We start from the raw sequence: 21,668 nt of genomic DNA, 5'->3' as shown, positions 1-21,668 counted from the left end.
GGCTGCTCCGTGAGCCTACTTCCTACCTGATATGTCCCTCTCCAATGTGTCCAACACTGTTTGTTTACACCAGTGGTTGGATCTCTCTGAGAAGTGGGTCACAGAAACTCATTCCTGCCCATGAGAAGGTTAAAAAGACCAAACCACTTTCCTACCAGAGCAATGTCCTTGAGTTGCACTAAAGAAATCTCTCATTCTGCTCCTTCAATGGCATTAAGTCTTTTAAGGTGAATGTGTAGACACCCAGATGAAAGGAAGCCTTTGAAAAAATATAAGCTGATAGCCAATTCTGCTATCCCTGGGACCTGAGAATAATTTCATATCCCACAAGGAAATCCCAAGTACTTAGAAAACCTTCAAGAGGGCTGGGGGATGGCTCAGTTGGGGGAGTATTTGCCTCCCAGCATGGGGACCTGAGTTCAGCCCCCAGAACCTATGTAAACATGCCAGATGGAGAGGTTCCCTTGCATTTCAGTCTAGAGAGAGGGTGACAGGAGGGTTCCTGGGGCTGCTGGGGAGCTTCAGGTCCCTTCAAAGGAGGTCTCTGAGGCTTCTATATGCATGTGCACACATACATGTGCCCTGTATATACAAGCATGTACACCTGCACACACTTACATCTGCACATACAAACATGCACAGACGGACACACACAAATGCATTGAAAACACAGCACTTAAGGCACCGAGGAGCTGAGCGGTCAAAAGTGCAGTAACTTTGCAGAAAGGACAGGAATGCGGGCCCACAGCATCCTCTGAGATGGTCAGGAGTAGCCCAGCTCCCATCTCTTACTGGTGCCCCTTTGGCATGGTATGGACCCAGCCTGGGTGGTGTCTTTCCAAAAGGCTCCAGTGTTTTCTTATGGAGCAATAGATATAAAATATAACTATGAGGGAAGTGCTTGGTTATTTAAAAAAATATGAGTGTTGGAATATTTCCAGAGTGCATGCCTTACTTAGAAAAGAATTGCCCTGTTTTTGTCCAAAGAGATCTTGGCCATAGCTCTAGTTAAGACTTGTTTTAATTGTCTCACTAGTGTGTGGCATTTTCCCGTTCTTCTCCTGTCTCACTAGTGTGTGGCATTTGCTCATCCTTACCCTGTCTCACTAGTGTGTGGCGTTTGCCCATTCTTACCCTATCTCACTAGTGTGTGGCATTTTCCCATTCTTATCCTAATGTTTCTGTTTCAGGTTTTGGAGAAGAGGAGCCAGGCATGAGAAGAAAAGGAGGCATGGTTCCTTTTAGGGTGGAAGAAGAATGACTGGGAAACCAAACTCAGAAGTGAGGCATGCCAAGCCCAGGGAAATGCTGGAAGCCACCAGGATAGCCAGGTCCTGAGTGTGAACCCTGCATCAGGGTAAACCCTGCAGTGGTTCAGATGAGAAATGTCCCTATAGTCTCGGGCATTTAAACACTTGTCCCCTTGCAGAAGGAAGCATGTCACTGGGGGCAGGCTTTGGGAGTCTGACGCCACTTCTAGCTCGCTTTCTCTGCTCTGTGCATGACAACTGTTTCTGCTGCTGTGTCTGCTGCCTGCTGCCATGTTGTCCCTGTCATTATGGACTATGACCTTCTGGAACCATAAGCAGGGCAGGATGGAGCCAGGTGGGAAAATCCAAGAGAGACAGTGGGAAGAGTAAGGAGAGTGAGGCGGACGCTGCCAGCTGCCACCAGGAGAAACAAGTAAAGTACCGGTAAGCCACAAGCCACATGGCAAGGTATAGATTTATAGAAATGGGTTAATTTAGGATACGAGAGCTAGCTAGCAAGAAGCTTGCCATAGCCATGGTTTAAAAATAATATAAGCCTCTGTGTGTTTACTTGGGTCTGAGCGGCTGCAGGACTGGGCAGGACACAGAAAAACTTCCAACTACACAGCATAGGCACTAAAAAGCAGTAACCAAGTAAATGAAGACATGCTCACCAAGTGATGCTATTTTCTACATGTTGCATGGGATAAAGTCTCTCACTGAGCCTGGAGCTGATCAATTCAGCTGGGGTGCATGATCAAAGGGCTTCAGGGACCCACTGGTCTCTGTCCCCTAGCCTCAGCACATGGGGTTACAGATGTGCCAACTGGTCTGACTTTCACATAGGTATGAAGGATCAAACTCAGGGCTCCATGCTTGGGCAGCAGGCATTCTACAGATGGAGCCATCATCTCCCCAGCCCCAGGGGCAGCTCTGTGATGTCACATGAGGATGGCTGCCCTCTCAGAACGGGTTCTATTTTCCTGGCCAGTGTCTGTGGGAATGAGAATTTCTGGGGGCATACCCTGCAAGCAAGCTCTTCCTGAAGAAGAGTATGGAGAAAGCAAGGAGACCCAGAGGCAGCTGAACAAAAGGTGTCTGTATACTTTTAAATCTCCCCTAATATACATTTATAGTTGTGGACTATTAGGGTTCTTCTGTGGCTCCTGTGATCTCAGAGGCTACAGGCCAGTCACACTCCAGATTCTGGGATATCCTGGGTCTCAATGGGACATGGGCTGGAATGGGTTAAATGTCCCCACATCAGTGAAGCTCATTTAAATTGCCACTCTCGTATACTTGGGCTATTTATCTGTCTCTACCTCATCTGGACATGTGCACAGCCTATGTGTGGGTCATCTGTTAATTTATTATTTGATTAGTCATGGTTCCTTAGGTTACAGATGTAAAATTCTCTCCCATTCCTTGGTTAACTTTTCACTTTCTTGATGGTCCCTTTTGAAGTAACATAGCAAAGCAAAACCTTAAAATTGTGATGACTTTTAACTTGTCTTTTTGTTGTTATTGCTCATACTGTTTTGTTTTGTTTTTGAGACAGGGTTTCTCCATGCAGCTTTGGTGTCTGTCCTGGATCTCACTCTGTAGACCAGGCTGGACTCGAACTCACAGAGATCCATCTGCCTCTGCCTCCCAAGTGCTGGGATTAAAGGTGTGCACCACCACTGCCTGACATGTTGCTCATACTTTTGGTATCTTAATAGTAAATCCACATCGGGAAGATTTTTGCCTCTGATATTTTCTTCACTGTATGCGTTCAGAGGTTTGGAGCTTTGATGCCTTATGAGCAAGTTTGTGTGCCCGGTGTCAGTCCTGCATGTGGCCGTCCAGTTGTACCAGAGATGCTTGCTGAAAAGACAGATTCCCCGTCAAACATTCTTGGAACCCTTGCTGAAAACCAACTGCGAGTAAACATACGGGTTTGTTTTCTAGACTTTCAATTCCCTCTGCTGCTCTGTGCATCCACTGTAGTGGGGCTACCGCGTGGTGTTAATTTCTTGCTAAGACTTGAAAGTGGGAGGCATAGAGCTTCCAGGTTCATTATTCCCTGTAAGATGGCTTTGGCTGTACTGAGCCCTTTCCAAGTCCACACGACTTTTAGGATCAGTTTGCCCACTTGGGCAATGAAGGCAGATGGAGTTTTGACAGAAAGTGCATGGGGAGACAATTGTGGGGTATCACTTCCTTGAAACATCCCAGCCCGTGAAAGTGAGATGTCTTGTGGTAAGGTCTAGTATTTTCCAGGTTATGAATTTTGGAATTATTGTTGAGTGTTTCATTCTTCTTGGTGTTTAGGAGTGTTAGCCCCTTTTCTTGCCATGGTGACAGAGTACAGAAGCAACTTAAGAGAGGAAGATGTTTATTCGGGCCCACAGTTGGGGGGGTATAGCCCACTATGGTAGGGATGCACACAGCTGGAGTGGTGTGGCTTGGTCACATCTGGTGGATCTGGCAATGGGGTATTCTAGCCAGAAACAGAAGTAGACGGAGCCTTTCAGATGTGCTCCCAGCAGCCCACTTGTGCTAGCTAGGCCACAGATTTCAACAGCTTCATCACCTCCCCCAAACAGTGCCACCAGCTGGAACCAAGTTCTCAAGTAAGGAAGCCTGTGATGGACAAGCCACACTCAACCCAGAACATCTGGTAACTAAAACTGCTTTCTTCATTTGCAATGCACAGAAATCTAACTGACTTTGCTCATCCTGTCTTATCTTGCAACTCCCTGAGATGAATTCAATTTCCTTAGTAGATTCTTTAGGAACTTCTGATTACAAGATCATGTTGTCTGCACACACAGAGTCCTGCCCCTTTCCTCTCAACAGGAGTCCCTTTGTTCTGTTTTCTCGGGGAGATGACCTGGCCAGAGTCGCCAGGACAATGCTACACACTGATGACAAGAGCAGATATGGTGCCACGTGCTTATCTACTCCAGGAAAACCTCTCTATCTTTTGTGGTGAGCATGATGGCTGATGGGAGCTTTTGTGGTTATTGTGTTTATAGTTTTTATTTCCTTTGCTATGTGTTATTCTGCTCGGCAGTTTGTGTCCTTCTAGAAGTGTATGTATTTTATGGAAGTTATATAATTTATGGCATGCAACTCTTCATGGTATTTATCACCCTCCCTTTAGTTTCTGTAAGATCGAAAATAATGCCCCTTCTTCCACAATTTTAGTAACTTGAGTCCTTTTTCCCTTGACCAGCATAGCTAAAGGTTGATCAGTTCTGTTGACTTGCTCATATAATCAATGTCTGGTTTTGTTCTTTGCCTCTATTCCCCATTTCATTAATGTCTGCTGTCATGTTTTTAGTTCCTTCCTTCTGCTGGCTTTGGATTTTGTTGCTTTTGCCAAGCTGTTGATTTTTAATCTTAAAAAAAGAAAAGATTTTGTTTTCATTTTTGCACATGTGAGTGCATGTGGGTTTGTGCGTGTGGGAGTGCAGTACCTTCAGAGGCCGGAAGAGGGCTCTGAATCCCTGAAGCTGGCGTTACAGAGGTATGCCATCTGACCTGGGTGCTGGAACTCAACACTGGTTCTTTGGAAAATATATTTGTCATTGCTGAAGCATCTCTACAGCCCCTTTCTAATTTGTTTTAGATTTATTTATTTATTATGTATACAGTGTTCTGCCTGCATTTATGCCTGCGCACCAGAAGGGGGCACCAGATCTCATTATAGAAGGTTGTGAGGCACCATGTGGTTGCTGAGATTTGAACTCAGGACCTCTGGGGGAATAGTCAGGGCTCTTAACTACTGAGCCATCTCTCCAGCCCCAAAATTAATTTACTTTTTTTTTTTTTGTGCATTGATGTTTTGCCATTCTAATTTTTTTTGAAAAATGTAAACATCAGCTCAGTGGTTAAGAGCACTGGTTATTCTTCCAGAGGACCTGGGTTTAATTCCCAGCACTCACATGGTGGCTCACAGCCATCTTTAACTTCCAGGGGATCCAGCATCCTCTTTTCGCCTCCAAGGGCAGCAGGCATACAAGTGGTTGTACCAATATACATGCAGGCAAAATATCCACACATGTTAAATAGAGGAAATGTAAACATAAATCTTAAAAATGTAAAATTCTTAAGCTAAGAATTTCCTTATGGATGCTTCATCTCAAAATTAAGGTTTCATTTCTCCATATTTGTGAGTTCTCTAAGTTTCTTTCTCTTACTGATTTCTAATTTTATTCCACTGTGGCCTAAGAACACACCGTGTTCTCTGTTCTGCCACTGGATTCTTCTCTAGAGATCTAAGTCTTGTGGTTTATAGGACTGTTATGTCCTTTCTTATGCTTACCTAGTTTTTCAAATCCGCTCTTGGAACTGGGTATAGAAGGCTCTTTTAGTACTCTTAAATTCCACCTCTCCCTCCATTTCTGTCACGTGTTCTCTAGGGTGTTGTGGCTACATGCACACGTTTTGCAATTGTTACATCTTCTCGACAGATGCTCCCATTATCACTACAAAGCGGTTCCACCTCTACTAACATTTTTTTTTTTAGCCCTAGCGATTAAACTCATGGCTTTGCACATGCTAGGTAAGTGCTCTACCACTGAGCTCCATTCCCCAACTTTACATGTTTTTAAAAGTCTATACTTTGATATTAGTGTAGCATCCATGCTTTCTGTGACAGGGTTAACTGTCAACTCGACACAATCTAGAATTACCCAGGAGGCATGCCTTTGGGCACACCTGTGAGAGACTATCTAAATTAAGGTTATCTCCTGATCATGTCTGGGAGGGGTTATCTTGATTTTGTTAACTGGTGTGGCTTCATTGGGAGTGGAGCCATTCCCTGGGCAGGGGTCCTGAATTGAACATTGGCCCGCATTGCTCTCTCTGTCTGCTGGTGACAGTGTGGACACTGGCTGCTTTTGCACTGACTTGCCCACCAGATACAGACTGTATCTTTGAACTGTGAGTCAGAATAAAGCTGCTTCCTTTAAACTGCTTTTTTTTTTTCTGAGTATTTATCATAGCAGCAGGAAAAGAAACCTGTATGACTTCTGCTTGCATGATACCTTGATTTTCATTGCATGTCTATATAAATAGGCATTTTCAAGGAGAAAAGAATGATTATTTCATGTCTGTAGACAGTTGGCCAGTACTGAACTTAAGAAAACTCATTCGATCCCATGAGAAATGGACTGTTCTGGGATTTGGTCACCATGCCCATCAGGTGTGTGTGTGTGTGTGTGTGTGTGTGTTTAACTTCTCCTGCAATTCTGCCAGTTGGAGAGCCTTCCATCATCACCCTCAATTACAGAGCATTTACTCTACAAAGTTTGTTTCTCCTGGAACCTGGAGAACATACCTTCCCCTTTCATTTCCGATGGGCCACTTTGTAACAAAGGACTAGAAAGCCAGTAACAGGCTCTTCTTTGTATGGGGTAGCGCCTTCAGAACTTGGGCTCTCGCTGGGGGCCAGGTCTCCCCTTATCTCAGGGGTGAAGTAGCCATGTAAGGCAGGGGCTACCGCTCTCAGCTGTCTGTTTGGAGGAATCCCTAAGACTGCACTTCACGTTGCCCAGCATTTTCCTTTCCTGAAATCATTACGGAAATGTTAAAAGGGAATAGCAAATGCTTCATTTTATTATTCGGATAAGGCGGGGAAAGAGAAGGGCCTCTTTGCTATGCTGCGGCATTTATATGGCAATCATTTCCTAACAGGAGGAACCCGTTACCTATGAAGCTGGTGTCTGGGAATTCGCTCGTCTTTATCTGTAATAACGGAAGGCAGGGATACCCAACCAATCAAAGAAGCTCTGAAGTCACCTTTTCTTCCTCTGTCTTGTGCTTCCCTAATTCCGGTAAACTAGGAAAGGTTTCAAAATTCTACCATTTAGTTGGAAGGTAAGTGAGGCCCTGGACTCTGGATAGCGTCTGAAAAATGTTCTGGCATCTGGCTAATGGAGATTCATCCTCATCGCTCACACATCACCAAGGCCTAGTGTATGCCAATGTTCCCACAACTAAGTTCACTATTTTGACTTCAGGAGAAAGCAGGAAAATTCTCTGAGGTTTCATAGTAGCAAGAAGTGGATCAACAACAGCATCTTTTTCAAATCACACCTGTGACTTAAGATACACACATTTCAAGTTTCCTTCTGAAGTCATGGTCTTCCAACCTCCTCTCTGCATGTACATGCACACCACAGAACACACTTTAATAAGAAACGGTGGTATTCCATTCAGTTTTAACCAAAAACAAGGCCAGCCTGGTTGAAGGTAATTGAAGAAGGAACACAAATTTAAAAACCAAATACCCTTCTCTGCAGATGACTATTCAATCCAATTGCAAGTAAATGTTCTTTTCTGAATCACCCTAATTCAATGTACAGTACACCATGTACTGCCTGGGAAGAGGTTCAAATCATAAATGCTATAGGGAAATATCTAATAACTTGGAATAGCTTTTCAAGTGGCTAATAAGCTCTAAAAGGCTGCAAAAATGTTAACTCTGGTAATGCATGAGTTCTGGGCTCCAAGTGGAGCCCATTGAGCTGTCTGTGGCTGGGTCTCTAGGGCTGGCATACAGAATCACTCTTTTGATGCCAATGACAAGGCTCTCTTCCCGCAGACTGTGGTCAGCAAGGCGAAGTCTGCTGGCCACATTTGTAACAGCTGATCCAACCTGAGATTTCTGCCTCGCCTGCCAGTGGTGGGACCAGGTTTGCTGATATTTGTGTTGGTGTGCAAGATTCTGGAGCGGGGCCAGCCGTCCTGTGTCAGATTCTAGATGCTGTACGGCAGGGCTGGGAGAGACATCCACAGAGCCAGGCACAGACTCAGAATAAAGAGGTGCTAATGGTGTGCAGTTGGGAAGGCAAAGGAAACTGTTGGGAACCCAGTGGAAAAAGAAGACTGAAGAAAATTAAGAGAGCAGGAGAAAAAGGGAGATGTAAGGGGAAAAAGACGAACACCTATGTTGTTTTAAAGGTCAAAGAGTAATAATAACAGAAAAGGTCTTCCCTGCGCCAGGCTCAGCAGCGGATCATTTCAGCTTCATTAATAAAGCCCACACCGTTAGTTCTAAGGCTATCCTCCGGGGTCATTGGCTCTACCCTCCAGTTATGCCCACCCCATCCCAAGTGGGGTGTAGAGACATTTGTTCTCTAGTCCCACAGGGCTCCAAGTCCCACCTGCCGTACACAAGGCAGCTTTTACCTGTGTGTCAGATCTCTTTCTTTTTCTAGTCCTAAATTTCTGAGACCAGGTTCTCCACTTTTCGCTTAAGTAGCTTGAGTCCACATAACTACAGACCATGCTCTGCAATAGTTCAAATGTTACTGTTCAAATGTGTATATTACATGTCTAAAATAGATGCATGCTATACACACATTTACATATAGTAAGTATATATATATATATATATATATGCTGTGCATGCATCTAGCTAGGATTTGCAAGACTTTGCAAGACTTTCAAATTCTATTATCAGACACATTTCTTGTGTTAAACAGTAAGTAATATCCACGGACTTGTGGCAATTCATTTTCATGTGCCTGTTTTTTTTTTTTTTTTGAGATAGGGTTTCTCTGTGTACTCTTGTCTGTCCTAGAACTCGCCCTGTAGACCAGGCTGGCCTCAAACTCACAGAGATCCACCTGCCTCTACCTCCCGAGTGCTGGGATTAAAGGCGTGTGCCACCACTGCCTGGCTCATGTGCTTATCTTAAACAACATTAAAGGGTCAGATGGTCCAAGAATAAACAAAGTCAGCCTAGAACAGCCAGCCAATGTGTCCTGTGCAATCTCTCCAGAAAATTCCAGGTGTTGGATTACCTTGCCTCAATTTCATTTTCTCTTCCGTTTGTAGAAATTCCTCTCATTCTTTAGGCTGGCTTTATTTGACTGGAAGAGGATGGGATTTTAAAAAAAGCATGGAGGGAGGGAGAAAACACCTATCTATGAAGTCACAGGCGTACAAGACAGTCTTTCCTCTCTAAATAGCCAGGCACTGAGAAGGTGCCTGGTGAACAGGAGGAGGGCTGGTGACCAGAAAGACGGGATGTTGCAGAAGGTACAGAATACGATCATGGCTGTGGTAGATGCTCAGGGGATGGTCAAGCAGGCAAGAAAAAGTCATCCAGTGTAATAATGTGTCCTCCATTGTATCTCCATCCTGAGACAGGACCTTCAGAGCACGGGCTCTTTGTGCGTGAGGGTCCAGTAGCTCAGTGGTCAGCGTAGGCAGTGATGGGGAGCAGGGCCAGCAAACTATCGTGGCCTACGTCCAGCAGAGAGAGTGTCCCGCTCGGCCACAAAGGGGCATCTACATCGCACTCCTTCCCCGCCAAGGCTCAGGAACCATCATGTAGGAGGGGGTAGGAAGGGGTAGGGGCCAGGGACTGGGGAGAACCAGAAGAAGCAGGGTCTTCTGGACATGACAGGATTGCTGCCTCATGAACCCACAGCCGCTATGGCCGCCTGCATAAGTAAATGTCCGAGCCTGGAGCCAGGAGGGGCCTGTGAGTCCCCGCCCCCAACAGAGGGGCTCTAGGCAAGCAATGGGCTCCGGGGGACGGAGAGTTCTGGAAGGTTGACCATGCTCTATGGGTATATGAGCAAGACAAATTGGAATTAGTGGGTTATTACAAAATAAAAGGGGGAATATAATATTGGGAGGGATGGAGGGTGGGGGTAGATCTGGAAGGAGTTAGGGGGAAAAGTAGGGGGTGAATATTATCAAAATGCATTGTGTACATGTATGAATTTTTCTTTTCTTTTTTCTTTCTTTTTTCTTTTTTTGAGACAGGTTTTCCCTGTATAACAGCTCTGGCTGTCCTGGAACTCGCTTTGTAGACCAGATTGGCCTCAAACTCACAGAGATCCGCCTGCCTCTGTCTCCTGAATGCTAGGATGAAAAGAATGTGCCATCACTGCCCAACTTGAACATTTTTGAAAAATAAATAAAAATATTATATTAAAAACATAGTGTGGAGGGCCAGAGTCAGGAAAACAGGTTCCTGTGTACATTCACTTTGTTAGATTTTATTTACCTTTAAGTTGTGGAAAACGTTAGAGAGAAAGCTAAAGAATAATAATAAAAAAATCCTCTTCTTTTAATTCTAACCTGTGTCCTCTTGGAATCAAGTCTTTTCTTCTGTCTCGATTCTGGGCCTGTTTCTCTGTAAGACTATTAATTTCCAATCATATCCTGAACGTTGTCAACGAGGCACTCACTGGCCAGCCTCAGTGCTGTCCCACACACATGAGCCATACATGTCATTTGCATTTTCCAGGAGCCATGGGAACAGTGAAAAGAAACGTGGCTATTTCATTTCAAGAGTGTGTTTTATGGCTGGAGCTGTAATTCAGGGGTAGAGCATGAACAGGCAGATGTGAGACCCACCCAGGCTTGGTCCCCAGCATTACAACACAAACACCCCCAAACTAGAAAACAGCAGGGTCAGTGAAATGGCCCGGCAGGTAAAAGTGCTTGCCATTCAAACCTGAGAATCTAAGTTCCGTTCCTGGAACCCAGGGTGCAAGGAGAGAGCCAACTCCCTAACATAAGGTTTTCTCACCTCCACACATGCATAAAGGCATACATGCTCTGCTTAATAAGAAATAAATATTTAAATAATAATGACAAAACACACAACATACTTTCCCCCAGCATATTTAAATTAGTTATTCCGGGTGATTATAGTCTACACACTCTCATTTCATATTATTAAATTATCTTAAAATCCTTGCAATCTTGAATCATTGCTATTTCTAATTTCATTCCCTTTGAAACCTGCCACTTTTATTCACATATTTTATGTGCACAGCCAATGTCACCTTGGATCAGCTACTGGCTATCACATTGAATGGTACACCCCTAGAGCATCATGGTAGAATCCTGAACTTCCGGCTTAGCAGGCAGCACCCCTGGCTGTGATACTACCCTAAGCACAGGTCGTTGCGATGGGCAGCAGCTTCGACAGTACTTCCGTTCTTCTGCCTTAGCTCTACTAGATGAGATCTGTCCCATCTGTGTCTTATCTTAGGAACAGGGCCAAATACATCTGTGGAATCTGAGGGCCCCTCTGGCTCTCTCCTTCCAGCCGCTGTGGTCACCCTGAGCGTGTGTGTGTGTGGGGGCTCAGCCACAGTCCATTGCTGTTCTAGCTGGGCCTCTGTTAAGGTCTGAATCTGAGACCTCCCTCATACGTTCACGTTTTGAATGCTTGTTTCCTAGCTGGTGGTGTTACAGCGGGAGGCTACGGAACCTTTAGGAGCTGGAGCTTAGCTGGTAGAAGTGAGTAACTGTGGGGAAGGCCTGTGAAGGGAGGGCCTGGTCCCTGGTTCCAGCACTCTGTGGCTACCTGCTCTGCAGAGCCCCATAGACAGCATCACCACACATCCCAGGTGTTACCATGAGCTGAGCTACAATGCCGTATTTCCTTCGTTAGCTACAGCACCTGCAAACCCTCGGAGGCCATGAGCTACAAGCCGTCTGTCCTCACTGAAGCTGTTCCCATGGGATGCTCTGTCACAGAAATCAAAGGTAACTAATAGTGTCTATGTAGTGACAAACAGTCAGTCACAAATGGAAACTCCACACGGGGCTACTCTGGTCTCCTCTGCATATCCTCCACTCCAACTTCTGACTGCGTTCTAGTTTTAAATAGCTGTATTTTTTTGTATTTTCTCCAGAGTTCTTTGTCGTTATTTGTGGCCCCATAATTACAGGATGTAAACCCTTTAAGCAGCAGCTTTTTTTTTTTTTTTTTTTTTTTTTTTTTTTTTTTTTTGGTTTTTCGAGACAGGGTTTCTCTGTGTAGCTCTGCGCCTTTCCTGGAACTCACTTGGTAGCCCAGGCTGGCCTCGAACTCACAGAGATCCGCCTGCCTCTGCCTCCCGAGTGCTGGGATTAAAGGCGTGCGCCACCACCGCCCGGCTAAGCAGCAGCTTTTAAACTCTATTCCTTATTGTTCTACAGAGGAGCCATGGCCTGCTGTGGGGGAAGGGGAGCAAATGTTCTTATTTTATTTGTCTTCTGAACATAATTTAAAAATTTTGATGTTAAAGTAGTTTGCAAACACTGATCAGAAAATAAGATCCATGAAGGCATCCCTAGGGTTGTATTTTTGTTTTTGTTTTTGTTTTTAATCCCCTTGAGCCTCTCTTGACCTCTCTCAGTCATGAATGAGCTCTTCCCCCATTTTCTGCTCCTTCTTCTAGGGGTAGATAGACCATCCTTGGTTTCAGGAAGAGAGACTGCCACCTGTCTGATCACTGAGTTTTTACAGCTGTCAGATCTTCCTTCTTTGGCCCCATAACTGAGCAAGGGACTGGAGGATGGGCTTGAAGTATGGCTACCAATCCTCATAATACATAACTTGAGGGATTTATTATGGCTCACAATTCCAGGTCCCAGGAACTCAAGCAGCTAGTCACCTCACACCCACAGTCAAGTGCAGAGAGAGATGAATGCTCCCAAGATGCTTGGCTCTCCTATTTTTTTTTCTTTCTCATTCTTTAATAGTTCAGGATCCACTCCATGAAATAGGGCTGCCCACATCCAAGGTGGATCTTCCCATCTCCATTAGTAATCAAGACAACGCTTCCCTACCCCCAGACATGCCCACGGGCCAACCTGATCTAAGTCATTTCTCAATTGAAGATCTTTGCTTAGTGATTCTAGGTTGTGGCAAGTTGACATTCAAAACTAACCACATGCAGACTTTCTGATGAGTCCTCCCTTAAAGCCTTCAGCATGAAAGAAGACTTTCATTCTTAATTTTGGAGGAGCTCGCTGAATCAACGTAAGGAACATCACCTGCTTGCTTTTCCTTCCCATCATCTCTGAAGCACATGCAAAGAGTTTAACAAAGGCTGTGATGATGTAATGATGCCTTTAGCAAGTTAGGGTGCCTGGGCAAACCCAGACAACCTGAGTTAGATACCTGGGGCCCACGTGGTGTAAAGAGATCATCAATGCCTGAAAGATGTCCTTTGACCTCCACACATGTCCACACAAATGCCATGGAGTATGTATACACACACACACACACACACACACACACACACACACACACACACAATTAAAAAATAAAAACAGTGCAAGCAAAAGGGGTTGGTACAAAAGCCAAACATGTTATGAGACTCCTGAATCAGGCCAGGGGTACACACCATACTTAAAAGACCCCAAAGATTCCACATCAAAAAGCAAAGCCTAGTCAGCAAAGGTAAATATGCCTTGACATGATGGGCAGGGCCACAAAGCAAAAACTAGTCACTCAGCGCGGGACAGAAAGGAGGCAGAGGCATGACATCACACAATGCATCACAGTCCCCGAGTACCACGCTCCAGCCACTGAAGCAACTGAAAGAAACACGGGAAACCAGTGCATGCTCTTCGCACAGTTCATCCCAGTCCAGAACTCCAGATTGTACGCCAGAGCACATGGGCAGCACGGCCATGTCATGTTTCAGCTGGGTCTGTCAGAGAAGCACAGACGGCTTCCAAACAACAACAAACACTCACAGAGACAGGTCAACCACAGCCCTTAGCCTCTGTGGACACTTTATTCTTAGACACTAAAATTCTAGCACATATTTCCTCTTCCTCCAGACAAGCGATTTAGGGGAGCCAGTGGGTGCCAGTCAGAAGTGTGTGCCCACGGCAACGTTTTCTCTGTGAGATGTTGTCACTCATGATCTGTAAGCTGCCCTCCAGCTAGGACGGTATATTTCCATTAGTGTTCTGGCTTAGGAGACAGAAGGTCAGAACGGCGCCATATCGTGGTGCTTCAGTTGGTAACAGACGCTGCCATAAGATTACAATGGAGTTGAAAATTCCCATCACCTCCACCATGTCACAGTGCAATGCACCATGCCTGTGGCAGTGCTCATGGAAGCAATCCTACTGGGCTGTCACGTTTATTATTGGAGAGGGCTGGGATGTGCGAGTGTGTGCAAACACGCATGTCCTATACTTGCCTATGCATGCTCACGAGGAGGTCAGAGGTCAGTGTTGGGCGTCTCCCTCTATCACTTTATTGTATTTTATTTTTAGACAGTGTCTCTGGATGAACCTAGAGCCCACTAACTGGTACACTGGTTCCAGCAAGCCTTGGGTATCCGCCTGTCTCCACACATCCCTCCAGCTCTGGGGGTGTAGACATACACACAGATGTTCCCATCTTTTACATGGGTGCTAAGGACCCAAACTCAGGTCCTCATGATCGCACTTTACCCACTGATCCATCTCCCCAGCCCCAGCACATAGTACAGTACTCACTACTGTCAATGATAAAAGGTGAGAATAAGTTACCAGTTCATGTACTTACTATGCTAGAATTACTATTGTTATTTAGAACGCACTCCTGTTGAAAAATATTGTTCACTGAAGAGAAGTTTGTGTTAGAACAGCACCAGCCTATCCAGTCCGTGTCTACTGATATCCTTTTATGCTTAAATGAATGCTCTATTTTGTTCATGTCCTCGGATCAATAACCTGTAACACTTCTACGCTGTCAGCCTACTTGTGTAGCAAACATGACATTTGTCTAAATAGGGACTTCTCAGAATGTGCCCCCTTTGTCAAGCAACATGATTACTTTTTTGAGCAAGCAAAAAATCACTCGCCACGCCACCGGAATGTGGCGCAGGCTGGTTCTGTGCTGTTACCTGTGGACTGCCATCCCCTCACCCAAGATGCTGTTATCCAACATGCTGGTGGCCCAAGCCACAGAGTCCAGCGACTTACCGGGACTGGCATGGGTGAGAGTTGCACCTTCGGACCTGGGGCTCAGGGCGGCTTGCTGGGGGGCAGTCACTGTCATTCACCAGGGTTGTGGTCTTGTTAACAATCCGGGTGCATGACACGATGGTCCTGCGTTCTCCTGGAAGCCAAACCATGGGAGCTAAGAAGTTACGGAGGCACATACCCAGAAAACCATTCATTCATGCTTATGGAGGGGTGTCTGGCTGCACCTGCTGATCAGTGAGCGAGCCATTTCGGTTGTCAAAGAGGGGGAGCTCTTCTCTTAGGAATGGGTGTTTAAGGCATAGCAGAGCTGTTTGGAGCAGGGCAATATTCTAGAACAACCTGAGAAAGCAGGGGGACCTTCAGGTCAGTGTGTCCTTGGATAGCCTGGGAGCTTCTAAGGCCAATGCTTTGCTTTGGGGCTTTCATTTCCATCAGAAATTGCTAATCTTTTGATCTGCATGCTTGAGATTTAAAGTCTATGGAGATCTGGTCCCAATTACACCTGTACATCAGCTTTCACGGAGAGTGCGGTCACCGCTTCGTTACAGGCTTGTTTTCTCGAGAGAAGCGGGGTGGCTGCTGTGATGGACACACAGGCGTGCTTTGCCCAGTGTGCCAATGCCTCCGTGCCACGTGCTCCTGGGCAGCTTTCCCACTTCCCTAGCCCGGCTATGTCCAGTCTGCTCTCTCTCTCTCTTCTAGACTTTTCCAGCTGCCTCTGGATATTTTCTCTCTCTCACCAACAATCAAACCCTCCCACACCACAGAACAGTCACGCCGGCAGCTTCTTTACCTTCCTGAAAGCAGTTTTCCTGCTGCTCCCTGGTAAACCCTTCATTTCTTTCTTCTATTCTTTGACAGTTTCACATGTGTATATATTGAATTTTGGTCATTTCCACCCGTTACCTTCTCTCGCCCCCAGCCCTTACCTCCACCCGTTACCTTCTCTTGCCCCCAGCCCTTACCGAAACCTTCTTCCCCACAAGCCCTCCCCTACTCTGACGTCTGTTCCAGTGACCCCAGTTGCTGGCGTGACTGGGGACTTCTTTATCAGAACATGGGCAGCTTACTAGGGCGCCTTCTTAACGCCCTACCAGTGAACACGTCCCTTTGCCAGGTAGGGCCTTGCAGTGACAGTCAGTCCCCTTGGCTCTTCCTAATGGAAAGTGTGGGGCAGTCACCACACTTTAGAGGTGACAAAGTGCAGGTGTGGACGGAGGGGGCAGGTTGTCTGCTGAGGCTGGGCAGAGAGATGCAGAGTCAGGACTCACTCGGGGTGTGCTCTGCCCGACCTGAAGGACTCTTTCCTTTGCACTCTGGAGAGTGTGACCGTGGCAGAGAGGACAGGGGACTTGGGTATGGGTGAGGTCCTCATCTGGTGTCGTTGCACCAAGTTGGAGGTTTTTTGTGATTATTCCCAAGGCCACTTTTGTTTTCGCATCTACCACGCAGTCGCATGACTGGCAAATCTCGACTGCCAGGGTTCAAGTGCAGGCCAAGGAGCAGTGTGGGCCCACTAACGAACCCGTGGGAGCTCTGATGGCTTGGCCACACGCTCTGTTGAGATTTTTAGGGCTTAAGTTCCTGTGGAAATACAAATTCTCTATTTCCACACTGGGCGGACTGGTTGGTGCAGCGGGCCCTGAATCCAGTATTTCTTCAGCAAGGCAACACCCTCAGCTCCCCGACTCCCCCCCCCCCCCACCCCTTACCTCCTCCACACTGCACGCTGCATCCTTCCCAACCACTGTGGGTCCAGAGAAACAGAGCGTCCTGTGGCTTGGCAGGCTCACTCTGATTTTCAGCGCTCTGGTTTACTGGTATGGTGTATTCGTAATGAATTCCATAGTTCTGGTCGTGAAATAACAGCACCTGGAGCCAGGAGAAAAGGCAGGCCTTGCTGAGATGGAGGGAGCGCCCATGTATTGTTGACTGTGCAATCTGGGGGACCGTGGCTGCTTCTCTGCTAGCCAGCTCCTTTCTGAAGATCAAAGCAGGTGAAAGCTAGAGGTGTCCATCTCAGCTTCAGGTTCCTGGGACCTGGCTGGGGTATGGGGCGGCCACGCTATTATTGGTGAGTTCTGTTCTTTTCTATTCTACAGAGGACCTGATTACAGGAGGAATTTGGGCTGGTGAACCCACAAGCTGTCTGTCTGTGGCATTTTTCTACATCATGCAGCAGGGTCCACATTCCCATCACCTTGCCTACAAGGCTGTGCTTGCAGATGGGAAAGACACAAACACACTGCTTCTCCTACAAAGAGTTCTGAGAACAGTGCTAAGCCATTTCTTTGAGTATAAGCTCGCTGCTGGCTAGTTTATGCCAACTTGACACAAACTGGGATCATTTGGGAAGAGGAACCATCAATAGAGAAAACTGGCCCATCAGCAACCCGGGGCACCATGTTCTCCATTGATGACCGTGGTGGGAGGGCCCAGCTTCCTATGGGTGGTGCCATCTCTGGGTGCTAGAAGAAGGTAGGCTGAGCAAACCACGAGGAGCAAGGCAGTGAGCAGCGTTCCTCCACGGCTTCTGCTTCAGCTCCTGCCTCCTGGTTCCTGTCTTGTCTGAGTTCCCTCAGTGACAGACCTGGACGCGCAAGATGAAATAAAGGCTTTCCTTCCCGAGCTGCTTTTGGTCAAGAGTGCTTCTCATAGCAACAGAAACACTAACCGAGACAAGGGCTGTCCTCCTGATGGTGTCTTCCATCACCAGTCACTTACACTGCAGTAAGTTTACTCGGGGTACGTCAGGCTCAAAAGGACTAGAGATACAGTCTGTGGCAGAGGGACCTGGGGGGACCTGTTTGAAGGATGCTGAGGATGTCTGCATCTTGGTACTGCTATGGAGCCTGAATGATGACTATGTCTGTTGGAAGGCAAGAGGCCTGGGTCATGGTTGGACATTGAGGGTCGATGGAGGTGCAGAGAGGTCTGAGCATCGCCTCTGGGGGCCATGCTACAGCTTGGGGACCATGCATCTGAAACCCTAGTGAGGGTTCAGAACAGAAGGGCCTGTGCTTCACCTGGGGGAAAACATGATAAGCCTTGTAAGACCACCAGGTGCCCGACTGGCTTTAGACACAATGGAGACGGGTTATGTAGTCATAATGATGCAACGCAGGCTTTTCTGTGGGAGACGGGCCTGGCTGTAGAACAGTGAGTGTTCCTAGGGCTAAGTGGCTAGCAAGTTCATTTCCAGCCACAGAGGTCTAGGGGAAGGGCCCAGAAAGGAGTTAGAGGCAGAGTGCACAGTCCACCTGCCTAGGCTCTGGTAGATGGGGCAGGAGTGTCAGATGACAGAAGGGTGGGTATTGTCCCAAGGCTTCCTGGGCTACAAGGCTGAGTAGAAGGATGGGGGTTGGGGATCTAGAAGCAGACCCGATACATTTTTATTTTCCCAGCTAATAGACCTGCACCCACACACTCGGAGAAATGTTTCCTGCTAAAAAACCAAACGAAACAAAACACCAACAGCAAAAAAAAAACCACTGCCCTCCCGCCCCCACCCCCCAAAAAAACAAAAAACAAAACTAAGTGACTAGTCTTCACAAGACATCTTTATTATCCCAGTGTGAGAACGAGACCAGCAAATTGAGGCTCCACAGGAAACTAGTTTCATAGCCATGTGTGATTAGTGTATGAATGTGTCTAGTTGGTTTCAAATGCTGATCTCCGGGACTCCATCAGTACCCCTGACTGTGAAAGTAATGTACACATCCCAGTTTGGGGACCACAGCTTTCTATGCTGAGGCAAGGGAACCTTGATGTGATGTGGAGTAAAGAGCACATTTCCAGGGAGAAAGCAATTAAATATTAAATAAGGGCTGAACACCCAGATGGTTGTAAGATGCTTTCTCTGACTTCAGTCATGGTCCGAACAGCCTACGGCTGTGTCCAGACTTCACTGGGCTGAAGATCCATCAGTATATAAGAGTTTTTGGTGAAGAAGGGCCCTATGCACACTTCAATGCTTGTTAGAGAAGGCAGAGTCCTGCGCTAACAGCTGATATTTCTGCACGGGCTTTATTTTGTCTCTAGTCCCTCTCTGTGCCCCTCTGAATATTTGCTTTGAGCTCAGAATAGTTGTGGGGGGGGTTGTTTCAAAGGCTTTGACTGGGAAATATCTCATCCTGGACCAATGGCTCTGGGACAGGTCCCTGGGTCCCAGAGATCTACTTGCAGAAATGATCTCCAGTGGAATCACTGGCAGATTCCCAGACAGTTTATAGCCCACATGGAAGCTGGCTGGCTTTCAGCTCAGCAGAAACTACAATGGGGTCAGCACCCTCATCAGGCCACACTCAACACCCACAGTAGGTGCTGGCCAGAGAATCTTCTAAGTGTTAGCTCATCTCCAGGGGCACAAATAAATGGGGGACAGAACTTCGGAGACCGGCAGGTACTTCAGACATGACCCATGCACAAACTGCCACAAACGCTGATCTTCAGGAGGTCAGAATCAACAGGCATCACCTGGCATGTACAAGGCCTGTGTTCAATCTCTCTCTAGCACCCTCACAAAATTATCCATAATGGGATGCTGTCATACATAGTCTATGAGATTGCTCAGACCCTGAGAAGGCAGCCATGGCATGATGCCCTGGAGGCCTTTGATACTGAGCCCATGTTTAAGTGGCAGTCATGGAGTTTCCAGGAAATAAGAGATAACACTGGCATCCTGGCTAGCCTGAGTGTACAGGTTTCCTAAGGCCACCTGGGAAGTAAACAAGATGGAATCAGATTCTTTCTTGATTCTCCAGCTCTGGTCACAAGCAGAATCTGGCCAGTCTGAGTGATACCATATGCTGCATCCACAGTCCACTTCCAGAAGGTGTATCTCAGCTTTGGGATAGCTCTATGCATGCTGCCATCTGATGCAAAAACAGATTCTGAGCACAGCTGTGCTGGGTAGTTTTATGTCAACTTGAGAGGAGGGAACCTCAGTTGAGAAAATGTCTCCATAAGATGGGGCTGTAAGCCATTTTCTTAATTAGTGATTGACATGAAAGGACCCGGCCCATTGTGGGTGGAGCCACCACTGGGCAAGTCATCCTGGGTGTTCTAAGAGAGCAAGCTGAGCAAGCCAGGAAGCAGTGTTCCTCCATGGCTCTGCTTCAGCTCCTGCCTCCAGGTTCCTGCCCTGCTTGAGTTCCTGCCTTGGCTTCCCTCAGTGGACTGTAACCCTGGACCAGGCAAAGCCTTTCCTCCCCAAGCTGCTTTTCTGTCATGGTGTTTTATTACCACAATGGACACCCTAAAGTAAGACAATGATCACCTGCTTAATGGTGCCAGCTGTCCCTGGCTGCCACCCATGTGACTGCACAATCCCTTCCTGGAAGTCTCTCCCTTTGAAAAAGATAGGTGCTCAGCTAGTGAGGAGCCAGGAGGAGATTTCCCCAAGGTGGAAGGAATGAGACCAAGAGAGAGGTAGAGGGTTGGGGAGACACCTCAGTCAGTAAGTGCATGCTTAAGTCAGTAATGTGCATGCTCCAGTGAGTAATGTGCATGCTCCAGTGAGTCATGTGCATGCTTCAGTCAGTAAGTGCATGCTCCAGTGAGTAATGTGCATGCTCCAGTCAGTAAGTGCATGATTCAGTCAGTAATGTGCATGCTCCAGTGAGTAATGTGCATGCTCCAGTGAGTAATGTGCATGCTCCAGTTAGTAATGTGCATGCTCCAGTCAGTAATATGCATGCTCCAATCAGTAAGTGAATGCTTCAGTCAGTTATGTGCATGCTCCAGTTAGTAATGTACATGCTTCAGTCAGTAACACACATGGTACAGAAGCACAGGACCTGAGTTTGGATCCTCAGCATGCATGAAAAAAGCTAGCCATGCCGGGCGGTGGTGGCGCACGCCTTTAATCCCAGCACTCGGGAGGCAGAGACAGGCGGATCTCTGTGAGTTCGAGGCGAGCCTGGGCTACCAAGTGAGTCCCAGGAAAGGCACAAAGCTACACAGAGAGACCCCTGTCTTGAAAAACCAAAAAAAAAAAAAAAAAAAAAAAGCTAGCCATGACATCATGAGTGTGTAATCCCAGAACTGTAGGTGTAGGCAGAGATAAGGGGATTGATGAAGTTTACTGGCCAGCCAGGCTAGCCAAATCAATGAGCTTCAGGTTGTGTGATGGATTCTGTCTCAAACTATAAATGTAGACAGCAATCAAGAAAAGACATTGGCTGCTGATCTCTAGCATCTACACGTGTGCACAAATGTGTACCGGAATGCACATTTGCATACCCTCAAGAACATGTTCATTCACCACATATACACACCATATAAACACATTGCACATATGCATATACACACATAGATGAACAAATGAAAATAACAGTAAAGAGAGAAAGGCCTCAGTAGCAGGGAGCCTTGCAAACTCTTGGGAACCAGAGGCATCCCCTTCCACCCAGGTCCTGGGAACAAGACTAATAAACCCACTAGGATGCCAGCTTAAGCAAATGTCCAGGGCCAGCACTTACCATCAGATGCAGTGGCACCGTGGTGGGTCCCTTGGCTGAAAATTTCTCCCACAGGCCTCTTCTCACATAGCGGACGGTTGTTCCCGCAATCTGGAACTCTCCAGGGAGTTCGATCTTCCAGTCGCTGTTGATGGATCTCTTACTGGAGTCTTTGAGAGCTAAAAGGGAAATTGAGCGTTGGAAAATCAGGACCATTTAGTCTGTCCTCGGAGGAAAT

At 46.8% G+C, this 21,668-nt stretch overlaps 1 protein-coding gene across 1 annotated transcript in view; it reads right to left on the bottom strand.

Annotated features, from left to right (window-relative positions):
- Positions 1 to 21,668, bottom strand: part of Adamts17 (ADAM metallopeptidase with thrombospondin type 1 motif 17) — a 332,924-nt gene that overhangs the window by 59,682 nt on the left and 251,574 nt on the right. The window contains exons 17-19 of the mRNA XM_042277783.2: positions 21,452 to 21,609; positions 16,685 to 16,844; positions 14,970 to 15,105 (exon numbers count right to left, since the gene is read on the bottom strand). Of these exons, the coding sequence (XP_042133717.2) occupies positions 14,970 to 15,105; positions 16,685 to 16,844; positions 21,452 to 21,609 (454 nt within the window). The remainder of the gene's footprint in view (positions 1 to 14,969; positions 15,106 to 16,684; positions 16,845 to 21,451; positions 21,610 to 21,668) is intronic.

The sequence above is a fragment of the Peromyscus maniculatus genome, chromosome 1, assembly GCF_049852395.1.
Source record: "Peromyscus maniculatus bairdii isolate BWxNUB_F1_BW_parent chromosome 1, HU_Pman_BW_mat_3.1, whole genome shotgun sequence".
In the NCBI taxonomy this organism is placed as follows: Eukaryota; Metazoa; Chordata; class Mammalia; order Rodentia; family Cricetidae; genus Peromyscus; species Peromyscus maniculatus.
Note: the sequence above shows the minus strand (reverse complement) of the source record. Positions and strands in the feature narration are given on the sequence as shown.